The 25,630-nt window shown below is 38.1% G+C and overlaps 2 protein-coding genes across 7 annotated transcripts in view; one reads left to right on the top strand and one right to left on the bottom strand.

Annotated features, from left to right (window-relative positions):
* Positions 1-13,350, bottom strand: part of PHKB (phosphorylase kinase regulatory subunit beta) — a 199,208-nt gene extending 185,858 nt beyond the window's left edge. Inside the window, exons 1-2 of one of the 6 annotated variants that reach the window (XM_021094236.1) lie at positions 13,203-13,349; positions 10,739-10,851 (exon numbers count right to left, since the gene is read on the bottom strand). In XM_021094236.1, the coding sequence (XP_020949895.1) occupies positions 10,739-10,793 (55 nt within the window). In that variant the 5' untranslated portion in view covers positions 10,794-10,851; positions 13,203-13,349. Of the gene's footprint in view, positions 1-10,738; positions 10,852-13,165 lie in introns of all 6 variants that reach the window. The other 5 variants (XM_021094235.1, XM_021094238.1, XM_021094237.1 and 2 more) reach the window with 5 other exon arrangements.
* ITFG1 (integrin alpha FG-GAP repeat containing 1) overlaps positions 13,351-25,630 on the top strand; it is a 237,279-nt gene continuing 224,999 nt past the window's right edge. Inside the window, exons 1-5 of the mRNA XM_021094239.1 lie at positions 13,351-13,786; positions 15,283-15,355; positions 21,453-21,598; positions 22,696-22,753; positions 23,961-24,035. Coding sequence (XP_020949898.1) covers positions 13,453-13,786; positions 15,283-15,355; positions 21,453-21,598; positions 22,696-22,753; positions 23,961-24,035 — 686 coding nt within the window. The 5' untranslated portion in view covers positions 13,351-13,452. The remainder of the gene's footprint in view (positions 13,787-15,282; positions 15,356-21,452; positions 21,599-22,695; positions 22,754-23,960; positions 24,036-25,630) is intronic.

Consider the following 25,630-nt stretch of genomic DNA (forward strand, 5'->3'; position numbering starts at 1 on the left):
CAGAAAAGTGGTAAGCCCTAGGCACAAGAGTCCACTTCTGGTTAAAATATGTATCCTAGGGCCTTAAATCAAGATAATGACAGCAGGGATTCAAAGGTTAGGGAATATTCAAAAAATATTTAAATGGTAGAAAAATTAGACTGAGGAAAGGCTGAAATTTGGTATCGGTCTTACGTCCAAATATCAGGATCATATAGAGTAGTACAAAAGGAGAATCTAGTGAAAACTTCTAAACCTCAAACACTTTTTTATTCCTTCAAATAATAATAATTAACTTTACATCCTCCTAGGGCATTTTTTTTTTAATCCTTGTAAATGATTATTATCAAAGCTACAAGTCTACTGAAAACTGGGATTAAGAGGTATAGCAAATTAATTGCACTTCATCCTGTATTTCCATGAAAACAAGATAACATATCCAAATGCAAGGATCTCAGAACTGATGGAAACAACAGATAAAACCTCACAGAAAGATTCCACAAAGCAAAGACAATTACTCTCAGAAATATATAAATTAAGAAAACAGGCACTTATTTTAACTTCATTAAAGATATTTAATATGGACAACTCATTATTAATACAAGACCATTTAAAAGATATTTAAAAGACGTCATATCAACTAGCTTACATGAGGCATATTTAAAAGAGGCTCAGAGTTCCCGTCGTGGCTCAACGGTAACAAACCTGACTAGTATCCATGAGGATGCAAGTTCAATCCCTGACCTTGACAGTGGGTTAAGGATCCAGTGTTGCTGTGAGCTATGGTGTAGGCCTGGCTCTGGTGTTGCTGTGGCTGTGCTGTAGGCCAGCAGCTACAGCTCTGATTCAACCCTACCCTGAGAACGTCCATATGCTGCGGGTGAGCCCTAAAAAGACAATAAATAAATAAACAAGTAAATAAATAAATAGGCTTAATTTGAAAAGAAAAAAAAAATCCATCGAAGTAGACATAATGTCAATAGAAATGACTAATACTCTCTACCATACTACTAAATGACATGTTTAAAAAAATTAGACTTTAAAAAATTATTTTTAAATAAGGTATGTTTTTAAAATGTATTTAGAAGTAGAAAAGTCCAAAATGTCATCCAGTGGGACATGGCTCTATATACTACACTACATCATGAGCAAAGCCTAATGATTAATGGTGCACAGTGCACTTTCTATAGAACTCCAGGTTTCTCACTACAAACTTCCAGATGAAGACTCCTAACCAAAACCACAACTCCAAACTGGTCAAAACTTTAACAGTGTTGCCCCCTGTGGAATCACTCAACTATAGGGTGCTCTGTCGTTCAAAACTTATTTAGGTAATATACTGTTTTCGCTTAAGGAGAAGAGAATACAGTAAGGCCACCTACATTAAGATAACAAAGTCTGTGGTCAAATTACATGCACACAAACACACACACATACACTACAAACACTGTACCCAGGACACTTGAGACCTGAGCCAAAATTTCCATTCTTGAAATTTTGATCAATAAGTGCTTCTACCAAAACATCTGAAAGCAAATATCACATTAGGTTTAGAGGTTTAGTCCACTGCTCTTAATTTTTAAAGTGTTAAGAGTTTCACAACTGCCATTGGGTTACAGAGATAAAAATTCATGACAGAAACAGATTTAGAATACAGGGGGAAAAAAGATGAAACTGAAATCATCCTAAATCAGAAGCTGATAAAAGCTTACCACAAAAAATTAATAACAATAATAAAAAATAAGCTGCCCTATAAGCTGAAAACAACATGAGAAAAAAAAGAGTCCAGTGACTGAAGCTGCAGAAAGCCAAGATCACCTTTTTAACATAGTAATGATTTACAACTATAATCAACCATCAGATATTTACAATTAAGCTTAAAAAGTTAATGTAACAACATTAAAAAAAGAATTTAAGTGTATAGAAAACTCTTCACTGGTTCAACTGCTAGAGGAGGATAGAAATGCGATAATGAATACAAGTTAAGCACCTGAGATCATCATGTTTTCAAAACACACCAGGAAGATAACACATCTATGAAGGACTGTCCAAAGCCCAACTGACCAATCCCAAGCCCTATGCCTGTCCTTGCCCATCTTCATGAACAGCTTTAGCCACAAGACTCCATCTGTCATACAAAGAGTAACATTGCTGTTCATCCCATGACCAGGGCCTGCCTATGAAGCTGCAAAAATTCACTCCCGAGTCATAAGACCTGAATCTTAAATATTTGGCTGAAAAGGGAGGCAATGGAAATGGTGTTAGGTTATTGATAATAAAGGGAGTATAACAATTACAACAATCAGCTTTAAAAATTTTTATACAACAAATTAAAAACTAATGATGTATATTTTTTTAAAGACAACATATAACACATGAGACATAATATATGAAAACCTAAAAAAATGGCCGGTTTCAATTATACACTTAAAGAGCCTTCCTGATTCTGGAAGTCACCTTATATACCATATCTGTTCATCTATAAAAAGCAACCTCCTCAAGAGATCTGTGAAATACGAACAGAAAAAGAAGCTAAAATATGGAGCTCCCTGGTGATGCAGCAGGTTACGGATCTGGCGTCGTCACTGCTATAGATCATGCTCAATCCCTGGCCCAGGACTTTCTGCATGCCATAGGCTTGGCCAAAAAGAAAATAATAATAATATATTTTAATAAATAAATAAAGGACCAAGATAAAGTTATATCATTGATAAAAAGAAAATAATAAAACCTATAGGGAAAAAAGGGAACAAACAGTAAAATTTAAAAAACAGCACCTTTTTTTCATCTTTTTAAAATCACTTCTCCCATCTAAGTACAAAACCATTCTAATCAAAGCAGCCAATGCCTAATATGACAAAAATGAGAACACATGCAAATTTATTTAAAACATATCACAGAAAACTATAATGGGAGTTTCTGTTGTGGCTCAGCAAGTTATGAACCCAACTAGCATCCATGAGGATGTGGGTTCAATCCCTGGCCTCACTCAATGGGTTAAGGATCCTGCATTGCCATAAGCCATGGTGTAGGTTGCAGATTTGGCTCAGATCCCGTGTTGCTGTGGCTCTGGCACAGGCCGGCAGCTGCAGCTCTGATTCAACCCCTAGCCTGGGAAATTCCATATGCCAATGGCCCTAAAAAGAGAAAAGAAAAAGAAAGAAAGAAAAGAAGACTACAATGAACAATCACAAAGCATTCACCAAATTTTCAAGACCAAGTATGTAAAATGTGCGGTTATAATTTTCTGTTAGTTTCTACTCAGGGATTATTTTCAAATGTATTTTCAAGACTCCCCCCAAAAACCATAAAAGATACTTCCTAATTACATAAGTATTTACCAATTAAAAACAAAAAAACTTTTTATCTCCCACAAACCCAGTATCTTTTAACAGGTAAATCAAATGTCTACATGTCTCTGTTAGCCTGAACCAAGAGAAGATATGGCAGCACCTTGTGTGGTTTTGCAGATTATTCATCAGAAATAGAAGAGCCAATCTCTACTTTAAAATGTGGACAGATATTATAATAACAATATAAACATAAGACATAGATTTATAAGAATTTGCTATATAAACAAACAGAAAATTCTCCTGTGTTAAACTGGGCGACATTCTAAAAGTTACTCTGTTGAGTCAAAGGTATGGTATAAAAGACAGATAATCGAGGTGGCCACAGTTTCTGAATCCAGACTGATGCAGAGGCAATATTTGTGTCTTCAGATCCTGTGTTGATTTATTCATTACCAAAGATGGACTGAGTGCCCTATATCTCTAGCACTGTGCTCATTGTTCATCAGAGAGACAGAGACACCTGGCTTCTGCCATCAGGCTGCTCCCTGCCTTCTCATCACTTTCCAATGTATTTACATAGTAATCAGAGGATCTTCATAAAATATTACTCAGGTCTTATCACTATATTATTTCAAATTTTCCATAGCTTTCCCTTCAATTTACTGTAAAATCTTCAAGCCCGCCAGTGTCCTGTCCCTCACAGCCACACTCTCTCCTGAATTACTGTCATTCATAATTGCTTTGTCATTTGAGAATACTGCCCTCAAATAGCCATCTCTATCTATCCCCAAGATGCTATCTTAAAACACTTCTTATCCCAACTTCTCATTTGACTATTTCCTCCTTCAATTCAAATGCCATCTCCAAAGTCCCAGGCTAATCCTAGAGGAAATACGGAGCTGCCAAGTGGTGCTCATCAAATGAGTAACAGAATCAGCTCTTTATTTTAGAAAAATCATCCAGATAAAAACTTATAGAATGAACTACCTAGAGAGGTGATGCAATTGGAGCTGATAGCTATGGGTAAAAAAGTAGGAAACAAAAAGAAAAGGCCAGGAGTGAGTTAGAGACTGTATGTATAAAAAAGTACTAAAGTCATCTTCAGCTTTGCAAAGTTTCACTGGGCACTCTAAGACCAGTAACATTTGTCCCTTGGTATCCACTGGGGACCGGTTCCAGGACCACACAACCCCCACCAAGGACACCAAAATCTTCAGATGCTAAAGCCCTTTATATAAAATTGCATGGTACAGTCAGCTGTCCACATCCTCAGATTGTAGAACCCATAGATACAGAGGGACAACTGTATTACAAACTTACTACAACATCAGAGAGGTCTAGTGAAGACTAGCTAATTCAACACGAGTGACAGAAGAGCAATGAACACTGCCGAGATGCAAACAACAATTCCTTGCCATTCATTTATGGAATACTAGGCACTATGCATGTTGAAGAAGGGGGAGGCAGCAATGAGTGGGAGCAAGTGCTTGGGCCAAGTTTGTATCCTAGCTGTGTGACTTTAGGTAAGTTACTTCATTTCTCTGTGTTTTGATTTTTCAACAGATAGTTAACAGTACTACAGTACAGGATTTTTGTGAGATTAAATAAAAAGCGCTGAGAACACTACCTGTCACATGCTAAGTACTCAATAAAAACAGGCTACTAAAATCATTACTCATCATCATCAACATTACAATCATTATTATTGGTAGTACCATTACAACCACTAGATACTTCACAGACATTATTCCATCTTCACAAAAGAACTCAGGAAGGAGATACTATTATCTCCACTATATAATTAGGGAAAGTAGGTTAAAAAGCAGTTCTCATAGGTTATAAGTTTCACACTGAGATTTGAGCCTAGTTTTGCCTTTTTTCTTTGTTTGTTTATTTTTGCCTTTTGGGGTAGCACCCACGGCATGTGGAGGTTCCCAGGCTAGGGGTCGAATGGGAGCTACAGCTGCTGGCCTACACCACAGCCACGCAGGATCCGAATCGCATCTGCAACCTACACCACAGCTCATGGCAACACCAGATCCTTAACCCACTGAGTGAAGCCAGGGATTGAACCTGAATCCTCGTGGATCTTAGTCGGGATCGTTAACCACTGACCCATGAAGGAAACTCCCTAAGCCTAGTTTTATGAATCTAAAGTCCATATACTAACCACTGTCTCTCAAAAGGGGCAGAAGGGACTAAAGTGTGATAAATAATATGATTTTTGTAAGCAGTATGATTCCAGAGCATTTATTATGCTCCAGGCACTCTTCTGGGCTCTAAGGATACAGGAATGAACAAAGAGATGGCGTCTCTATGCCCATATGAGATGGAAAAGCTAAGAGAAAAATATCAAATAGTGAAAAGTATACTAGAGAATTAAAAATAAGAGTGGTATATCTGAGGGTCACCTAGCTTGAGTACATAACAAAAGGACTTTCTAAGTAGTCTAAGTTTAAAATGTAAACCTAAAAGTCAAAAGGAAGAAGCTACCCAAACAGCAAAATAAGAGAGCACACACAAAGAAGAGGAAATAGCTCTAACAGAGAGCCTATATGAAAACAAAGTGTGTCTTAAGGAACCAAAGCAGGCATGGCTGAAGAGTAGTGGGGAGAAAGGAGTATTCCATGAAGAGCAGCAGCAAAGAGTCAGGTGACTCGGGAATCCACCAAGGGACGGACTGCGGATTTACTGCAGATAATGAAGGGTCACAGGAAGATGCCATGATCTGACTTACATTTTTAAAAGATTCTTCTCACTGCTGGATAGAGAACAGATTGCAGTGAAGCAAGAATAGGAAGATAGGACACCAGGCTATTTCAGTAGCTTAGATCAGGGATGAAAGCGGCTTAGACTAGGGAGGTAGGAATACAGCTGGAGAAAAACAGGCAGATTTCTGTATATGCTTTGGGAAGTGAAATAGAAAAGATTTACAGATGAATTGAATAAAAAGAGTGAGAAAATGAGGAATAACCTCCATATTTTTAGCTTTAGCAACTGGAAGGATAATGCTTTAGAAAAGATTTAGAGACGCATAATTTGGGGGTACGAATAGGATTAGAAAAGGAAAGTTCTGTTTTGGCCAGGTTACTTGTGGGATGTTCATTATATACACCTACTTGGAAATTTTCAGCAGGCACTGGGATCAGAATCAGGAATTCTGGAGAGTTCCTCTTACCCTTTCTCTAGCTTCACAGAAGATCAAAGATAAAGAAAACAGCAAGAGGAAAATGGCTTTTATGATGCACAATATGAGTGTTCTGTAACTGTCTAAAGCAATGAGACAAGCCATTGGATTCTTCATAAAATCATTTCACTTATAAAATCTGAAGCATCATCTTTGCTGAGGATAATGACACAGAAAGAAAGTAAGCTTTAAGGTCAATGAGATTCATGCCAAGGGAGTTAAGCCATATCATATGGCTGCTATTTCCCAAATCTTATACGATTACAGGGCAGGACCTAGTAAGAAGAGATCAGAGCTCCCAGCAGGATACAACTTACAAGTGCTTCTGAAAATTCCATCCTACCTGAAGGGAACACATTGCACACCCAATATAAGACAAAAGTCTCTTCTAACAATGACTATTCTGCTTGCTGTCCAACAGGACATGTCCATGGAAACTGTCAGAAACAATTTCTTTAGACTTGTAATGATTACTGACAAAAATGGACTCAGATTAAAAGGAGAGGTAGATTCTGGGTAATCTGATTCCATCCAACTATATTTTAGTATGACAAGTTTTCTTAATCAAATGGCTACCATGACAGTGGATATCAAAAAGACAGATATCAAGTAAGAGTGATATGTCTAGGGGTCACTTAGCTTGAGTAGGTACAAAAGGACTAAGTCCTCAAAAAAAGGAAAAGAGATAAGCAAACAGGCCTGCTACTGTAAAAGTCTACTCTTAAATACATACCAGCAATACTGTAAAAAACATACTTTTTTTTTTTTTTTTGTCCTTTTGCCTTTTCTAGGCCGCACCTGCGGCATATGGAGGTTCCTAGGTTAGGGGTCTAATCGGAGCTGTAGCTGCCAGCCTACACCAGAGCCACAGCAATGCAGGATCCAAGCCGCATCTGCAGCCTACACCACAGCTCACGGCAATGCCAGATCCTTAACCCACTGAGCAAAGCCAGGGATCGAACCCGAAACCTCATGGTTCCTAGTTGGATTCGTTAACCACTGAGCCATGGTGGGAACTCCGAAAGACATACATTTTTAGTTAAGATAAAAAATAACATTAATTGGGCAGCTACTAAATAGCAAGTGTTCTGCATATAACATTTAATCCTCACAAAATCCCCCAGGTAGGTTTTATTACCCTTATTTTTACAAAGATGGAAAGTAACTTGCTCAAGATCAAACAAGCACTAAACAAGAGAGCCAGGATTAGATTCAGATATAGCTTTCCTTAGGCTCTTAAAAAGGGCCACAACCCATAACAGTCCAGAAGCCACAAGCCTATGGTCTCTTCAAGTCCAAAAAAAAAAAAAAAAAAAAAACCTTTGTAAAAACTGACTGTTAATTTAGGATGAAAACAAGGCTGTTATATAATGCCTAAAAAGAAGAAGAGTGTCAGACACACAAAACAGAAATTAAGTTTTGTCCAAAATATACAGTAAACTTTACCAGGTGTTGATATACCCATCAAATCAAATTAATCAAATCAATCAAGGAAACTAAAAAGAAATAAGTAAAAAACTCAAGCCACATGCTGATAAACTCACTTAGATGCTGATAAACTTATGGAATCAAGATAGAGAAAAGCCAACGATTTATTTTGGGAGTTATTTTTACAATTATTGTCTACCAATAAAAATGCCAAGCCATTTCTTACCTCATCACAAAATGCCATAACAACTACTACAAATAACTGAACTGTAATGCCAGTGTGATTGCTCCAGCTGACCTAATATATATTAGTAGTCACATAAGAAATGGAAACATCTCAGTTACTGGATGCTACACTTCTTCCCTAATAATTAGTTAATTCACTTTGGATGTAAAATTGGCTGTTTTTTGTATATTTTATACTCCAAGGTTCTTTAGAGAAAAACCTAAACATCCAGATCTCTTTTTGGATTTAAGCAGTCAAAGTATATTCAATCACAGCACATACTGACACATTAGCAGTCAAAGCACAACTCAAGCATGCACGCACAGAAACGCAGGACCTGCTAAATTCAATAAAGAGAAGAAGTAAAGGGAAAAAAAATAGCAGGAACAAATCCAGAAAGAATAAAAAGGGTTAAAATGCATTAAAGTCTAGGTATATAAGAAACTACTTTTCCAAAATCAAGACACTAGCTTTTACTCTTTTGGTAACATTGAATAGTTTCCAGCCAAAAGTAGCAGGAAAAAGTTCATCTGTGAAACCAGGACATGCTTTAAAATGACTGTTAAATGAAATCACACTATAAAACACCTTCCTACAATGATAACATCCAAGGAACTACAATAGATAAAAAACAAATCATTTCAAACATAAATGCATTATCTCTAAATGAGTAAATTAACTACAAATACAAACCACTTTATGTAAGAGATGAAAGTTTTAAGAATTTCTTTAGAATCATCACTAAGTTTCGGTTAGAAGAACCCCAAGTGGAAATATTGAAAGTAATTTATAAAGAATCCATCTTTTAAATGGTTTATAACAATTAAGTTTCGTATTTTTCTATTTTGTTTCTTGGTGCAGTGTATTTCAATTTAATAAAATGGTTCCGAAAAACTTCAAACACTATGTAATACTAAAGCACAGATCTTAGGTTTAGAACTTTTCAGGACTATGATACATAAAAGCGTATCTTCAGTATTCTATTTCCCCATAACTGCTGAATGATTTTGCCAATGCTGAAACCCCACCAAGCCCTTATTAGGAAAGCCAAGATGAAAAACAGAACCAGAAAAGCAAAGTACAGTTCAAACATACATATGTCCTCTTGTTTTCTTAGGTCAAAGATTAAATGAGAAATCAATTGACAATTTTACATATAATATACTGATTACAAGACAGGGATCATTTTCACTCCTTAAAGTAGAAGCTTTATTTTATTTATGTATTTATTTATTTATTTTTGCCTTTTTTTCCCCACAGCCACACTTGAGACGTACGGAAATTCCTGGGCTAGGGGTCAAATCAGAGCTGTAGCTGCTGGCCTATGCCACAGCCACAGAAATGCAGGATCTGAGCCACGTCTGTGACCTACACCATAGCTCACGGCAATGCCAGATCCTTAACCCACCGAACAAGGCCAGAAACTCAACTAAATCCTCATGGATACTAGTGGGTTCATTACCACTGAGTCACAATGGGAACTCCCTTAAAGTATAAGCTTTGTTTTCTCCTGTTTATGATTCTTCCCCCAGCTATTTCCTATTTCTTTGCGTTTCTTCGGGATTTTTCTCCTCCATCTTGCCAAAAGAGGACTTGAAATATAAATGGAAATAAAGGAGGGGAACCACTTCTGAGTGGTTCTGAAGAAACCAAAAAAGCAAGAATTTTTCGCTGTCACTGTATGGATTCGTTCATCTCACATTTATCTGTTAATGAGTCCTGAGGATTGAATTTTCTGCTTAAGGCACACTAGAGACAACGCAGTCTCTTCTCGACAGGCTTTTCCCAGTATTCACACACAGTACAGGTTTTAAATGGCCCAAGGTGGGTCATAACCCACAGAAAAAAAAGCCGTAAAGATTTCAGTCTTCATTTCAGCTTTACGGTCACTTTACAAAGCCCTTCTCTTCTTCTGTAAAGAGAGACTGGATACATTTGAAGGCCTAGGTTCCTAACAGGAATCCATACATGGTCTTTCCTGGATGCACAGACCTCTTTTAAATCATTTTCAAAATCCTGGGCACTCATCTGGGGAGCAAGTCCACATCTTTCATCCAGCTTGCAAAAGTTTAAGAGCTACTGTGCCAACATCTCCTCCAGCCCCTATACCTGGAAGCCTTGGCATGAAAGGCAAAGCATGTGGACTTGAAACATAATAGTCTCAGGACCTGGGGCAACTTGCTTCAACTCTGTGGGCTTCCCTTTCCTATCCGTGAAAATCTATACAATAATACCTACTTCATAGAGAGCTGATGAAGAGAAAATAATTGGGATGCTGATAAAAATTTCTAATTTATTAAAGGTATTTCTACTATGCAAGAGGATAAAAATCACTGAATCTACCCAGATGACAAGTAAGGCTCCCAGACACTGAGGAACTGCCCCTGATCAAACAGAGCAAGTGTCAAGGCAGGGGCTCGGCTCTGCCCTTTTCACATTTCTCACAGCACAGGCCACATTTGAAATACAGTGCAAACTTGAGCCCAACAATAGCAGAAATGGTGCCCAGGATGGGGCCCACCCAAGAGGAAAGAAAACCAAAATCATACCATATAGTGACATTAACTTTCAGAAACAAAGATATTTAAAATTACTAAGTGACCCTCATGGGGTCTATACACTTACCAGACCTTAAGAAAGCTGATGGAGAAGAGACGACTGCATCAGGTGAGTTGGCCATTTCAAATTGTTGACTCTAATCATAAGCGTCGCAGGCTAAACTATAGCAATTTTCAAAACTGTTTAGTGAAGGTTAGAAGCAATCAGCGTTAGATTAATTGAAAGCAGTGTGAGCAGTAATTAACACGATGCAGTGTGCAACACAGGCAATAATTGAGGTTCATTATAATTTTATTTTCTCTTTTATGACTTGAAATTTGATTTTCTTTGCTTTGATAAATTACATTTGCTTATATGGATGAGGCAGGAAATATATAACAGCCACTTATTAAACATTACCTAAGACTTGTATCATCTAGTGAGCAGTAAAGTGATTATGCTACTATGTAACAATGCTCAGAACTTTGCAGTGGCCCCTCTATATCAGGGTTAGGTTAATCCAAGTTTCAAACAAAACTCAGTCTATACATTCCTCTAAAAGTAACAAACAGAATCAAGGTGATTGCTTTTAATGACACAGGAAGTAGATTCACTCAAAAAACTTTCCTTCACAATTATCAGAAGAATCTGAAACCTCAACTAATTTGGAGGGATGACTACAAATGGTATCTCTTTTACGGTTACAATAGAGACATAAACCAACAGCCAACATTTATACAAGGTACGCAACTACTTTGTACATGAAACTGGTTTTAAGTGGCTGCATTCAACAACAGTAAAATAAAATTTGAAGTTTTCCTCAGTAAAGAAAGAGAAGGTAGGTTTTCAAAGCTTACTGTTATGACATGCAGTTCTGAGGAAATTAAAAGACTGGAGAAGAAAATAAGCCCTATAGGTTTATTAAAGGAAAAGAGAAATGCTGTAAAATTATACGATGAGGGTAGAGCTCAGTTTCCTGTAAGAAAAGTCCAGTTACTCTTTGACCAGATATTATCAACCCAATAACACTTTTTGTAGCTTAGAAAGACTCATTGTTAGTGGTCAACTCAATACTTTAATATGACATGAAAAGCCTGAGAAAAATGTGAAACAAAAATAAATGTGACTATATGGAATGGTTGGCCAACAGGGACCTGCTATATAGCACCGGGAACTCTATCCAATATTCTGTGATAGTCTATATGGGAAAAGACTGAAAAAGAATGGATGTGTGTACATGTACAACTGAGTCGCTTTGTTGTGCAACAGAAATTATCACAACATTGTAAATCAACTATACTTAAAAACATTAAAAAATGAAAAAAAAAAATGTGACTATTCCCAGTAACTGTACTGACCCTAAAATGTATTAAGGACTCATTTTTGAAAAATTCGTATTTTAGTGGTAGTTTTCCTTGAACCCTAAGTAAATAAGAGCAGAAATTTTTTTAAGGTTTAAAAAAACAGAATGAAATAAGCAACAAAGATTGGGTGCATTTCTCCTGTCAGGTTTATGAAATTAGATACTTTCGTCAAAACAACAATAACGACAACAGCGTGTTCAACAGATAATTAAGAATTCTCTTAATACCAATGAAAATGCAAAGTTTTCCTAGAGCTATGCTTTTCATTGTTCTTAGATGATCAACTTTGACATTAGCATCTCCCAGCACTAACTTACATAGTAACATCAATCCCTTAAAAGGGAAGATTCTTAGTTGAAGTTTTGTTAGTCCACCATGTTTCCTGTTTATAGGGATACTTTTAGCTCAAGATTACATCTAGCCAACCAGGAATAAGGGAAGTTTCAACCCTGGCTCTTAGACTGAGTTATCAGCCACAAGTGCTAACTTCGAGGTTGTGACTCTGCAATTTGAACAAGTCAGCTCAGGACACTTGAACAGTTATAACTGCTTGCACAGCGTGTTCTGACCTAGGTGGCCTCGCATTTAGGAGCCACAACTGGGAACTATGCGTCCTGCGGCCACTTGCCCAGGGAAGAGGTCTACTTCCTTCTGAGACTTAGCTATGCTCAACCTGACCCACTTCAAGGCCTGAGGCCCTGCCCCCCTCGATTTCTTCCACAAAGATAACTGGCTAGAGATCAGAACTTGTAATATGAAATGGACATATGAAATAAGGCAAAGAGTAGCCGCCGGTTTTCCAGGACGCGATTATAGCCGTATCTAAGAATGAAGCTAGCTGACTTGCAGGGAAGAACACACGCAGGGAGGACACTCTCAGGAATGTGGCGGCCTCCTGATTTCTAAGTAAGAAGACTCCAGGCAAAGTCAGCACAACACCTACTTTTCCAGTGGGAATACACACGCAATAAAGTTGGGGAAGCATAATGGGGTAAGGTGTGCCCACCACCTAATTTCTAGACCTGGGGGAAGACATCAAGAGGAAGGCAGGGACGACTGCCTGTCCTAAGGGGAAGTATTCGGGCACAGGTTCATTCCAGGACCCCTACGTGCCTCCCGCCCAAGGCGCTCGAGGGGGAGCACCACCTACGGTGCGCGTGAAGGGGTGGCGCCCCAGACAGCCAAACCTGAGCGCTTGGTCCGGGCCCTTCGCTCCAAGACCTTCCAGCTCACTTCGGGCCTGAGCCCCGCCATCGCGATCGGGCCGCTGCTTTGGCCGCCGCCCCCAGGGCCGCTTGTCAGCTCCGCCCGGCCGGCCCCGCCCCCCCGCGCGACACTGTCGGGAGGCGCGCCGGCCGGAAGTGAGCGCGAGGACGAGCTTCGCCCTGGCTCCGCGGCGTCCCGAGCGTCAGAGGGGCAGCCCTAGGGGAGAGTGCGATGGTAGCCGGCCGCAGCCGTACGGACGTCCGGGCTGCGCTGTTTGTCTCTCGGCCGGCAGCACGGTGCTTTCCGGCTGCCGTCAAGCGCGGCAGTGGGCTGGAGGGCGGGGGCCGAGGGGCTGCCATGGCGGCGGCGGGCCGGCTGCCGGGCTCCTGGGTGCTGCTGGCGCCGCTGCTTGGGGGGCTCGCGCTGCTGGGAGTCGGGCCAGTCCCCGCGCGGGCGCTGCACAACGTCACGGCCGAGCTCTTTGGAGCCGAGGCCTGGGGCACCGTGGCGGCCTTCGGAGACCTCAACTCTGACAAGCAGACGGACCTCTTCGTGCTGCGGGAAAGTCAGTGCTTGCCCGGCCCTCCCTCTGTCCGCGTACTCCTCCTGGTGTTCCCCACACCCCTTGCCCGGATGGCCAGTCCTCCTGCATTTCCCGGACCTTCTCTCCCAGCCCTCTCTGACTTTATTTCCAGCATCGTTGATAGCTTGCGGGTTTTCTACATCTTATTCAAACCCAGATCCCGACCCTAACACTCCACAGTTTGATCCACTCCCACCAGCCTTAGAAACACGGCAGTCTTGTTTTGTTTTCTTTCCCTGATAGGACCCAGCCTTCACTCGTCCATCCGCGTTTTCCTTACGGAATCACCTGCCTTCCAAAGGCCTTCCTGATTCCCAGCAATCTTTGTAGCTTGCCTCTAAGTTCCTTCCCAAGGCCCCGTCATTCCTATCTGCTTTACTTCCTCCAGCCTCCCTTCCCCTTTGATCAGCTGCAGAAGGTGCAACTTGACAGTTTCCTCCAATAGAGGACTCCTCCTTGCCCCCTAATAAATCCAGTGTCTTATTGGAAAAGGATTTTTAAACTGCAGGGTTCTCCCTTTTGTGTGCATAAGATTTCCTTGCTTTGGCCACCACCCTAGACTCCAAATCTCTTCTTTCTTCAGCTCGAGGTTCATGGGAGTTCTTTAACATCACTAAACAAACTTTTGTAAATCTTGATGCTTAGGGCATTAGAGGCTGTGAAAGAAGGCAGTGAAGCCCTTATACAGAGTTTGATGGGGTGTCGGCCCAAATCTTTGGGGGCCCTTGCCAGGGCCCCAGAGCCTCTTGTGGACCCTGAATGTTTTCCATATCTTTGTATAGCTCCATGTACTGCAAGAAGAGTGCCTTCCGCCTAACCTTTAGCTATTCCATCCTAACTGCATACGGGGACTCTCCCCTTTAAATATGCCCTGTGTTTTGAATAAACTGTCTCGAAAGTCTGATCCAATGAGTGCACTTTGAGCTCCAAAAATGCATCAACCTGGGGGATGGTTCTACAGGAGACACAAAAAAACAGTCTTTGATTCAAGTTTTTCTGCTTAAATACAAAGTCACTTCCTCGTTACTACTCAGATACCTACATACGATAGGAGGTCTTATGTCCTTGATGTGATGCATCCATATGATGAAGTAAATACCCTTGTAAGGAGGCTGAGGTGTTGGGTTTGAGGAAGGCAAGACTTAATACATAGTATAGTTATAATGCATATTCTTTGTATGCTTCTTTTAAGTCAATCGGTATGACTCTGGCAGAAGCCATTGGCTTCAATTTGTCTTGACCAACTATATTTTTCCATGTTTATCCTTCTAATTTCTCTGCTGCTTTGAATACTGAATTCTTAAAAGCTGTTAGGAATCTCCATTCCAGCAGTCTAATAGGACCAGCCTTGAGAGGGCAGGTATACTAGAGTAAAATAAAAGTTTTCTTGTTGAAAACAGTGCCCAGAAATCTTCTTGTAAGCACTGATTGGATGTCTTACCAGGAATATTTTTCTAATATATATTCACTTCTTTTAGGAAATGAGTTAATCGTCTTTTTGGCAGACCAGAACGCACCCTATTTTAAACCCAAAGTAAGGGTATCCTTGAAGTAAGTACAAATGTATTCGTTTCTGTAAAAGTCATTACTGTAATAATAGATATGCAATAACTAGTTGGATTGTCTTTGAAGTCAGTTTAACTGTAATGCGATGTTGTGATATAAAACCACTAATTGTGAGTAATGAAGCACCTAATTTATTAGGAAAATTTGTGAGCATACCAAGATTTACTTTAAAAAATAAATAAATTTGGGTGAATCCAAGTCTGTTCCCACATGAGCACTGTCTGCAATTTGATATGCTTTCTTGAATTCTTTGCGGATTGTCCCTCATCCTGAGTGTGCTTATGGGAGTAGCTCACTCACACACTCACCATGTCAACTATGTGTTTTTTCGTTGGTTCAAGGGAAGAGTTTGCACTGGGGTCAGTATTCTAAATTTTTTTTTGTTTATTGACTGATTGCATGGTGGCTGATAGGTTGATTTTGATGAAATTGAAATCAAGCTAAATTTTTCAAATGTTCAAGTAATAGGTCATACACACACCCCTCTGGCATTTCATGAAACGCAGTGACCCTCATTGATAGTGAACCAATACATTTTTGAAACTACAAGAAGCAAAATTAATTGCTGTCTGAAAAAAGAGATGAGGTGGTGCAGGCTAAAGTGGCAGCTTCTACAAAAGTCATGGGGAACTTGAGCTTGACCTTAAAATAAGTAAAATCTAGGTGAGAGCTTTCAAGTTTGGGGATACAGCATTAACAGCATGGGGTGAGGAAGAGGTGACAGAAGTGGAAGATACACTTTGGAGAGTTGTGAACTAAGAAGATGAGATCAGGGCAGACTAGGAACCTTCATGAATATCAGAGAGAATTGAACTAGATCCTGTGAAACATGTGGAATCATATATTCTTGTTTAAAGGAGAGGTGATGAAAACCATATTTGAGATTGATTTGATTTACTTGTTAACCTTGTGCAGATGAATTGGTATATGCAAAAATCAGAGCTTACTTAGGAAATTGTCCCCATATGGGCTAATGAGTACTCAGATTCTATAATATTAGAATATATATAAACATAGAATATATAGAATATTCTGTAGTATAGTATTAGAATATTAACTTAGACATATGCAAATAAATTGGCCTTGAGTTTGAATATTGAGACATTGAGGGGAAAGTTATAAATGGATAAACAGGAGATTCTCCCTCTTGAGAAATGTTCCTGGGTAGTGGATGTCAGCATGCTTGGAGTGGGGAAGGAACAGAAGTTGGTAAATGTTACATACAAGAAAAGAACTGGCTAGAAGTGATTTTTCACGGAAGATTAAAAGTAAGGAAATGTATGGGCTAGTAAAGACTCGGGTTTCACTGAGTTTTAAAAAAGTCCAATTAATTTCTTTTCTTTAAATTAATGTTTTATATACTCTCAAGTTTGGAAACTATTTATTTAGTATACTTTTCAAAAAATAATTGTCCTTCCCTGGTTTCTTCCCCCATTCCCTTGTTTCTTTATCAAATTTTATCAAATATCAAAATTTGTGTGTTTTTTGTTTTTGTCTTTTTGGGGCTGCACCCACGACAGATGGAGGTTTCCAGACTAGGGGTCCAATCTGAGCCACAGCTGCTGGCCTAAGCCACAGCCACAGCCACAGCAACATAGGATCCGAGCCGGGTCTGCAACCTACACCACAGCTCACGGAAACACTGGATCCTTAACCCACTGAGTAAGGCCAGGGATCAAACCTGCAACCTTATGGTTACTAGTCGGGTTCGTTAACCACTGAGCCAACTATCAAATGTTTCTTTATCAGCTATCAAAAGTTTCTTTAAAACTTTTAGCTGTTTCTTCTGGTATTTGTTTCCACATTTTAAAATAAGTTTTTACATTGTTATATCTCGAGTTAATATCTTCATCTCTTGGGGTGTTTGTTAGCATAGACAAGATTTAGCATCTTTAAATTATCTCCATCTCCATACAATTAGATCCTATTTTTAGCTAGGTCAGTAATGTGTACATTCAGGCCATGCAGATTATGTGTACTTCAAAACCAAGCAGTGTGCAGTATTTCATTTCTTTACAGTTTTTACCTCTTAGAGTAAATGATTGCTTTTTAAAAAATAAATGGCATCATCTTCTGTGTACATATCCTTAATTGCTTTGCAGATGTTCCATCATATCTGCCCCATATCCGTTGTGCTTTTTTCCCCCATTGAGTCCTCTGCACTCCCTCTCTAATCAGAAATCATTCTCTAGGCCTCTGCAGAGTTACTGTTTGGAGACTTTCCCTTTGTTATTCTCTGTTTGATCCCTGTGATTTGGCTCCTGTGCCACTTTGTTCTTTGCTTCTTCATTTCCTGCACTGAGGTGTATCCTTCAGGAAATCCGTGAGAAAGGATGCACGAGCATGTCCTTCTGTTTCCATGGCCTTTTTCTACTCACTCTTTGATTGGCCTATAGTCTTCTGGCTTTCTGGATTGCTATTTTAAAATCCAATGCTCTTCTTTTTCCTAATCCTAAAAATATGACTTGTTTTTAATTTTGGAAGCTATTAGGTTCTTTTCTGTATACCTTTTTTATGAAATATTGTCATTTGTCTTGGTGTAGATTATTTTTCATTTATTACTCTGGTCATTTGGTGGGCCTCTTAAGCTGGAGGCATCTATCCTTAGGGACTTTTTGAAGTGTTATTATATTGTTTCTTTGATTTTTGTTGTTGTCGCTGTTCTCTTTCAGGAATTTCCGGTAGTTTGGTTTTTTAACTGCCTGAGTCCATCCATTATTTCTTTATTTTACCTGTGTTTTTGTTATTTTGTGGATTTTCTTCCTTCCATGAGGTTTTTCTCAATTTTATCTTAAGCCTTCTACTGAATTTTTTAATGTTAGCAGTCATATTTGTTATCGCCAAAAGTTTTCTTCTTCTCTGATTGTTCTTTTTTTCTTATCATGCTGTTAGTTTTTGTTGTTTTATTTTAATGGATATGTTTTCTTTTCTTAGGTATTTTGGTGTGGTTTTGACATTTTCTTTTGTTCCCTCTATTATCTCTATTTTTTTCAGATTCCTTATTGCTGTTTGTTTTGGCTCTCTTTAATATTCATAGTCTTCTTCTAAAGGCAGGTATCTCTTTAGTATTAAGAATAAGGTACTAAATAGGTAATTGGAAACTGCAGGATGGGACTTACTTCCTGTTTCTTGCCCTGTGGATGAGTCCATGACTGACTGGCATTCTATAAATTTGGCAGAGCTAGGGGTAAGGGCCAGATTGTTCCTTTTGTAGACTTTCCATTAACTCCTTGTTTTAAAGACCAAAATCTTACCCGTCTCCTGTTACTTAATTTTTTTTTTTTTTCTATTCTTTTTAGAGCTGCACTTATGGCATATGGATGTTCCCAGGCTTGGGATTGAATCAGAGCTACAGCTGCTGGTCTATGCCACAGCCACAGCAATGTGGGATCCAAGCTGCGTCTGGGACCTGCACTACAGCTCACAGCAATGCCAGGTCCTTAACCCACTGAGTGAGGCCAGGGATTGAACCCGCATCCTCATGGATCCTAGCTGGGTTCATTAATCACTGAGCCACAAAGGGAACTCCCTGTAACTTAAATGTTATGTAATGCCTGAAACTTCACAAAAATAAACTACCTGGTTGTTATCTTGCTGAGCAAGAAAAAGAAGGAACCATTACTCATGATACAGACTTTCAGTTAAACCTATTTTCAGCCTACTATCTCACTTTTACCTTCTGCTGTTTTTGGCAACTCCAAATTCTGAGCCTTTTTTAAAGGTTCTTCAGGGCAAAACTCCTGGAACCTTTTTCTCTAAGCGCTTTAACGTCTACAGTAGACCCTTGAATGACATGCTTCTGAACTGCACAGGTCCAGTTATACATGGATTGTTTTCACTAAATGCAATCAGCAGTACTACACTATCTGTGATTGGGTGAATCTGTAAATGTAGAACCTCGAATATGGAGGGCCTGCTGGAAAGTTGTACTCATATTTTCTACTCCACTGTGGGTTGATGCCTCAACTCCATGTGTTCTTCAAGGGTTAGCTGTTGTTTCCTTGCTCTGCTAAGTCAATTAGCATCCCTTTGTCTGCTATATCCTTTCATGATCTCTCTGTCTTTGAGGATTATACATTTAAAAAAAAAAATTCATTCCATCTCATTTTACTGGGTTCTTTGAAAGAAGAAGAGACAAATGCATGTGTCAATCTGATATTTTTAAAAGTTCTACTTCCTGTTTTTACGGACATAAAAGAAGCAGGGCAATTTTAGAAATGAAACCTGATTAAGTTAAATTCTCATCTAATCCTTTGTAATATATTACTGTCTATTTCAGGGTACTTTTTGCCCCTAAATCATGAATGTATTTGAACAAGTATTACTGCCAGGTATGTGCAGTGTATGTATATGACTGCACGTGCATACCTACACACGTATACATGCTGAGATATACCTGTTAACTGCACCCTGCTACATAGCAGCAGGTGCAGTTGCTATTCATTATTTTTAAAGACCAGATATTTTTCCTGGAAAGGTTAAGGTATTGTTAGAATTCTTTGCTGAAAATGACATTACGGAATTCCTGTAGTGGCTCAGCAGAAACAAATCTGAGTAGTATCCACGAGGACACAGGTTCTATCCCTGGCCTCACTTCGTGGGTTAAGGAGCCGGAGTTGCTGGGAGCAGTGGTGTAGGTTGCAAACATGGCTTGGATCCTTTGTTGCTGTGGCTGTGGCGTAGGCTGGCAGCTACAGCTCTGATTTGACCCCTAGCCTGGGAACCTCCATATGCTGCAGGTGCAGCCCTAAAAAGACAAAAATAAAAAAAAAAAAAGAAAGAAAGAAATTGACATTACCAAAAATATTTTCTCATAATGAGTATCAATTTTAGAGGCCGCCACAACTGAATTTGAATTTCAGCTATTCCATTTAATTAGCTGTTTATCAGTGGAAGCTACTTAATTGTGCCGGTCTGTTTCCTAGTTTGTTCAGTAAGAATAACAATATTTGTTTAAGGTGATGGAAATTAAATTATCAGGTAATAGCTCTCAAGCACTTGATGTAATATCTGAGATATAGTAAGTAGCTGCATTGAAATAAAGTGATGATTCCATTGTTTTTCTTAATTATTCTTACCCTTTCAGTATTTTGCTCATTTCTGCTTTAATAAAACCTGTTTTATATATACATATATGTGTATATATATATTTATATATATATATATTCTCGATGCAATTTAGAAAATAATTATCAATAAACTATTTGGAAATTCACTGTCTTGCTATTTCCTCCTAAATAGACCTAAAGTAAATTGAATTTAAGGTCTATTTTTTGGTTGGGTCACTCAGACAACATTATGACAAGACCTCAGAATGTTTTGTTAAGTTTTCAAAGTTAATATAAATGATTTTCGAATTATTTTATCATTAAAAATGTAAATTTTTTAAAAATGTAAAATTAGGTAGGTATGTATGTTTTTTGATAGTGTATTGTCAGGTTTGGTAAAAAAAAAAGAACTTACTTTTCATTGTGAACCTTGAAAGGCTTTCAAAAATAAAAGGATTATTTAGTTTTCACTGTAATTTCAAATCTGCATTAAAATAGAAAATTATTTTTATAAGTAATATCTTTTAACTGATAAAATAATAGTGATACTCCTCACTGCTTTAGCAATTGATCATGAGCCTCCATTTTTTATGAACACCACCCATATGTCCTGGTATCTTATAGAAAAGAGTTAGGTAAAAGGACTAAGCCAATGCTGAATATAAAACTGAGATTGCTCTTAATAAATATTTCAGATTATTTTTGTTTCTTAAGACTCTCTGCATCCAGCCTGAATTCTTTCATAGACCAAAGACCATGAAGGCCTACCTACATGAAGGATAATAAGATATTAAAGAATATAAAGAATAATATATATATATGTATGGCTGTGTAACTGAATCACTTTGCTGTACACCAGAAGCTAACACATTGTAAATTAACAACAGTTAAAAAAAGATAATGAAATTAATCAGTTCTGTGAATTTTTAAATTTTGCACTGAAAATATTTTTGTGTGGTACAGATACAGAAGTGTCCTTTTCTATTGTAACTCTGCTGGACTTTTTTTTTTCTTGAAATGTTTATTTCTTTTAGGAATTACAGTACATTGATAACAAGTGTAGTCCCAGGGGATTATGATGGAGATTCACAAATGGATGTCCTTCTGACATATCTTCCCAGAAATCATGCCAGCGGTGAATTAGGAGCTGTTATCTTCTGGGGACAAAATCAAACATTAGGTGAATTTGCTTTAAGAGTTTTTTACGTTTATCACTGGATATTAAAGAGAAAATATGCCTGGTATTCTTAGGTAAATGGAAGAAAAATATTGTTCTTAAATCAATTCAAAAATGTAGTTCTTAGGTATCAATAATTGTCTTTTTCTTTTTTCAACCTGGAGTTGGTCTGGGGTTAATTCCAGAGGATAAGACACTCTTGCAGGCTTAAGGAAGAGAGAGATATATTAAAGGATTTTTATGCTTTACGGAGGTATTGGAATAGCTAAAGAATAAACACTTGCTTGAACTTTCAGGAGCAAACCTCAAAACCTTCAAAGAAGCCACTGCCTTTTTACCATCAGAAAGTGGCCAGTTGAACAAAAACAGCCAGAAAGACATTTGCTCACCAGCAAAATAGATGCCCTGCACCTTGCCTCTTGGTGCTCACAATTCAGTGATCAGTTAGACAGAAATAGCAGAAACACAGCCCTTACCTCATTCCTGCCTCCCAAAACTCACAGTGTATCTGATTGGCAAGGCTTATATTTTATTCAGAAGTGCAGATGCAAGGATAGCTGAGAAACACTGTTTGGTTTCTAGTCTTCCCAGTACAGGAGAACACAAAAATTTAGAGTAAAGGTTGAGAGTCAGTCTACCATACCTACCCACAAATCTTCAAGTCTTATCTGAAAAGCCAATTAATTATACGAAATGGACACCTTTGTTTATGAAGCCAGATTTCAGGGGCAGGAGGAAGGAGGGCATGGACATTTTAGAGTCAAGTACTTTTGCATATATTGGCTTACCTACACCAAAAGCTTAATGCTTCTCTAGTGCTTCATTGTGTATAAAGAAGACTCATCTAAGAGATTTTCAGATTCAACACCCAAAAGGAAGTTGCTGTAATACTGGTCTTCAGCATAGAATAAACTCTCCCAATATTTTATCTTCACAAACTGATGTCCTTTTAAGTCAGATTTATTGTGTCTCATTAATGATAATAGTTGGAGCTAATTAGAGATGAATCTTGAAAAGAATAAAAGAATATTTTTCCCTGAGTTCAGATATCAAAAATAATATAAAATGTCTATTCATTTACATATTTTCTTTTTCTACAGATCCTGACAATATGACCATACTCAATAGAACTTTTCAAGATGAACCACTGATTATGGAGTAAGTATGTGCTTGCTTCCTTTGAATGAATGATATTTAAAGTTATAAAGTCTTTCTCTTAAGAAACTACTTTTCCAAGTATTGACTCGAAATTCATTCTCCCTTTAAAGTTGATCATGGTCTATACTCTTGATTATGTATTTGTTTGCCATGATAGAAGAAAGAGGAAGGTGCACTCAGTATTTTGGAAAGAGGAAGAGATTAGGTTTCTGCTTTAGTTTCAATAGCCTTGAATGTATAGTTATGGATCTACATTGGTTCTAGCCATGTCTTTACTCAAAGAACTAAGATAACTGTCTTCAGGTGAAACTATTAGTGCCTGATTGACAGATATGAAGGATACAGGATTTTCTCCGGCAATTTAGAAAAATTTCTATGTTAAGGAGAAACTCTGTCCTTTTTTACAAATCTTCCTTAGTATTAGCATCGATCGCCTCAGAATAGACTCATATGTCAGGATAAAGTTAATCCACATTTCAGGATTTTTTGGTAATGATGGAGATATCATTTGGGGAGCCAAACAAAATACAGCCACATTCTTGTTTCCAGTGCTGCCTTTTGTACCATTATTAAAATCATAGCTGTACATCAGTAGATCAGTGACAACCAGAAGTCTGAACTCTAAATTCATGGATTAATGTTTTTGTAAGTACTCAGCTGGATTTCGTAATTGGGTATTTTTTCATTGCTATTATAATATTCACTGGCTAGTATGAATTTTTATACCAGCTAGGGATTACTTTTGTGAGTTATTTCTCCTAAGCCCATCTAACCAATCAAGGAGGGTCATGATCTGAAATAAGTGTCTGCTTATCACTCAGAGATAGGCTAGGCTATGCAGAGGTTAGAGATTACACCACAATCTCACAACAAATGTTTATTTTTTGTTCACACCTCATGTCCAGTGTGGGTCAGTGATAGGCTTTGCTCTTTGCCATCTCTCAGAGCACCTACAGGCCTCATCCCCTGTGGAGCTAGATCATCTGAAATACATTCTTCCCATTGCCAAGAGGGCTGGAAGGTCCAGTAGCAAAAATTAAAAACACTTTGGCCTCAAAGTGACACATGTTATTTCTAACATTCACTTAACTACAGCAGATTCTGTTGTATGTCTACCACACCTCCCCAGAGTTGTTGTTTATTTTCTAAACTAAATTAGACATGAGAATAGAATAGATGCTTAATATTTTTAATGTTTTCTTTTCAGCTTCAATGGTGATTTAATTCCTGATATATTTGGTATAACAAATGACTCCAACCAGCCACAGATACTACTGGGAAGGTGAGTAAATATGATTATCTTGTAATTAATTGTACATGTTGCTGTTGCAGGGACTCTGTATCTGTGTGAACTGAGTGCTTTAACCATTGGAGGGGAAAAAAAAAAGCCCAGCTCATTGGAAATCTTTGTTCTTTAAAGATTTTTTTAGAGAGCTTTTGATCAACATGTAAGCTTTCTCAGTTTGGATTTGATCTGCAACTAGTTTCTGTGTAGGGCCCACTTAATCCTTTTATCCCTTTGAAAGTTAAAGATACAAATGTTATAATTCCCCATTTGAATATTGGTTCATTAATGGAGTTCCATTGTGGCTCAGTGGGTTAAGGATCCAGCATTTTCACTACTGTGGCTCTGGTTACAGCTGTGGCACGAGTTTGGTCCCTGACCCGGGAACATCTGCATGCAATAAGCATGACCAAAAAAACAAACAAACAAATAAATGTTAGTTCATTCATGTTTAGAAATGGAAGGATTTAATTTAAGTAGTATGGATAGCCGCAGTCTTGATTAGATGCTCCACCTTAGGTTAGCTCCCAGACTATTGATAAGCCTCATTCCTGTTTTCTCTTATTTGTCCAATAATTACCTTCCCTAAGCTCTGCAGACTTTTTTGTGTATACTCTATCCTTGACCAGCATGTGTGCTAGGGCTCTCTTATTATTCAAGAATGTCATTCTTTGGGAAAACTGCCTAGAATATTGGAATTCAAAGATCTCCATTATAATTCCTCTAGATTTAAATAGAACTGTCTTCCTAACACAGGAATTCATGATAGCAAGATACTTGTCATGAGATACCTTCAGCTCGGTTAATTTTTTTCTGTATTTGATAAAAGCAAACATGTAGTTCAGGAGTACAGAACACATTTATTTACTCTTTTGACCTCCCAGCAAATGCAAAAGAACCGCCTTTATCAATCTGTCTTCCCAGATACTAAAAATCTAATGAGTTTTCCTTTTATGTTTTGGAGAAGTAATGTATTTTTGTGATTAGTTTCTGAAATGTGATTCATAGGCACAAAAATGAATAAATTGTCATATTTGAGCTATTCTGAGGAGAAACTGTCACATTTCCAATCACTTTTTCCTAAAGTTTTAAATAAAGAATGAGTGTTTTTTATGCTAGTCATAGTGACCTTTGAAAGACTTACTGTGAATGTTTAATGGGAAACCTAATTTTTCCTCAAAGTTTGGAAAATATCTGGAAGAGACCCCTGCTTTAGAGACCAACAGGAAGGAGCTCCTGCTTCAGCTTTGCCGCCGTGTCTGGGAGGAACTAAGTGTGGGTGGCATGGGGGAAGGTACGGGCACTCTTACTGCACCAAGCCCTGCCTGTTGTGATTGAGAATGTGACAGTGACTTCTGGCCTGGTTTATTTCATGGTAACCTCCATTTTAGTGAAAGAAATACTTGAAATTTCTTTAATATGATGTGTTCTGAAACAGCTATTGTAGAAAATTAGAAAAGTGAAACCTATTATCTTTGTGGCTTTCCTACTTAATCTATAAGAAAACTCTTAGAATATCATGTGATAATGTCATAGCTTTTTTATTTGTTCTGATTCTATATTAGATTTTTTTCTGTGCTTCTTGAAAAGTA

Source organism: Sus scrofa, chromosome 6 (assembly GCF_000003025.6).
Source record: "Sus scrofa isolate TJ Tabasco breed Duroc chromosome 6, Sscrofa11.1, whole genome shotgun sequence".
Taxonomy (NCBI): Eukaryota; Metazoa; Chordata; class Mammalia; order Artiodactyla; family Suidae; genus Sus; species Sus scrofa.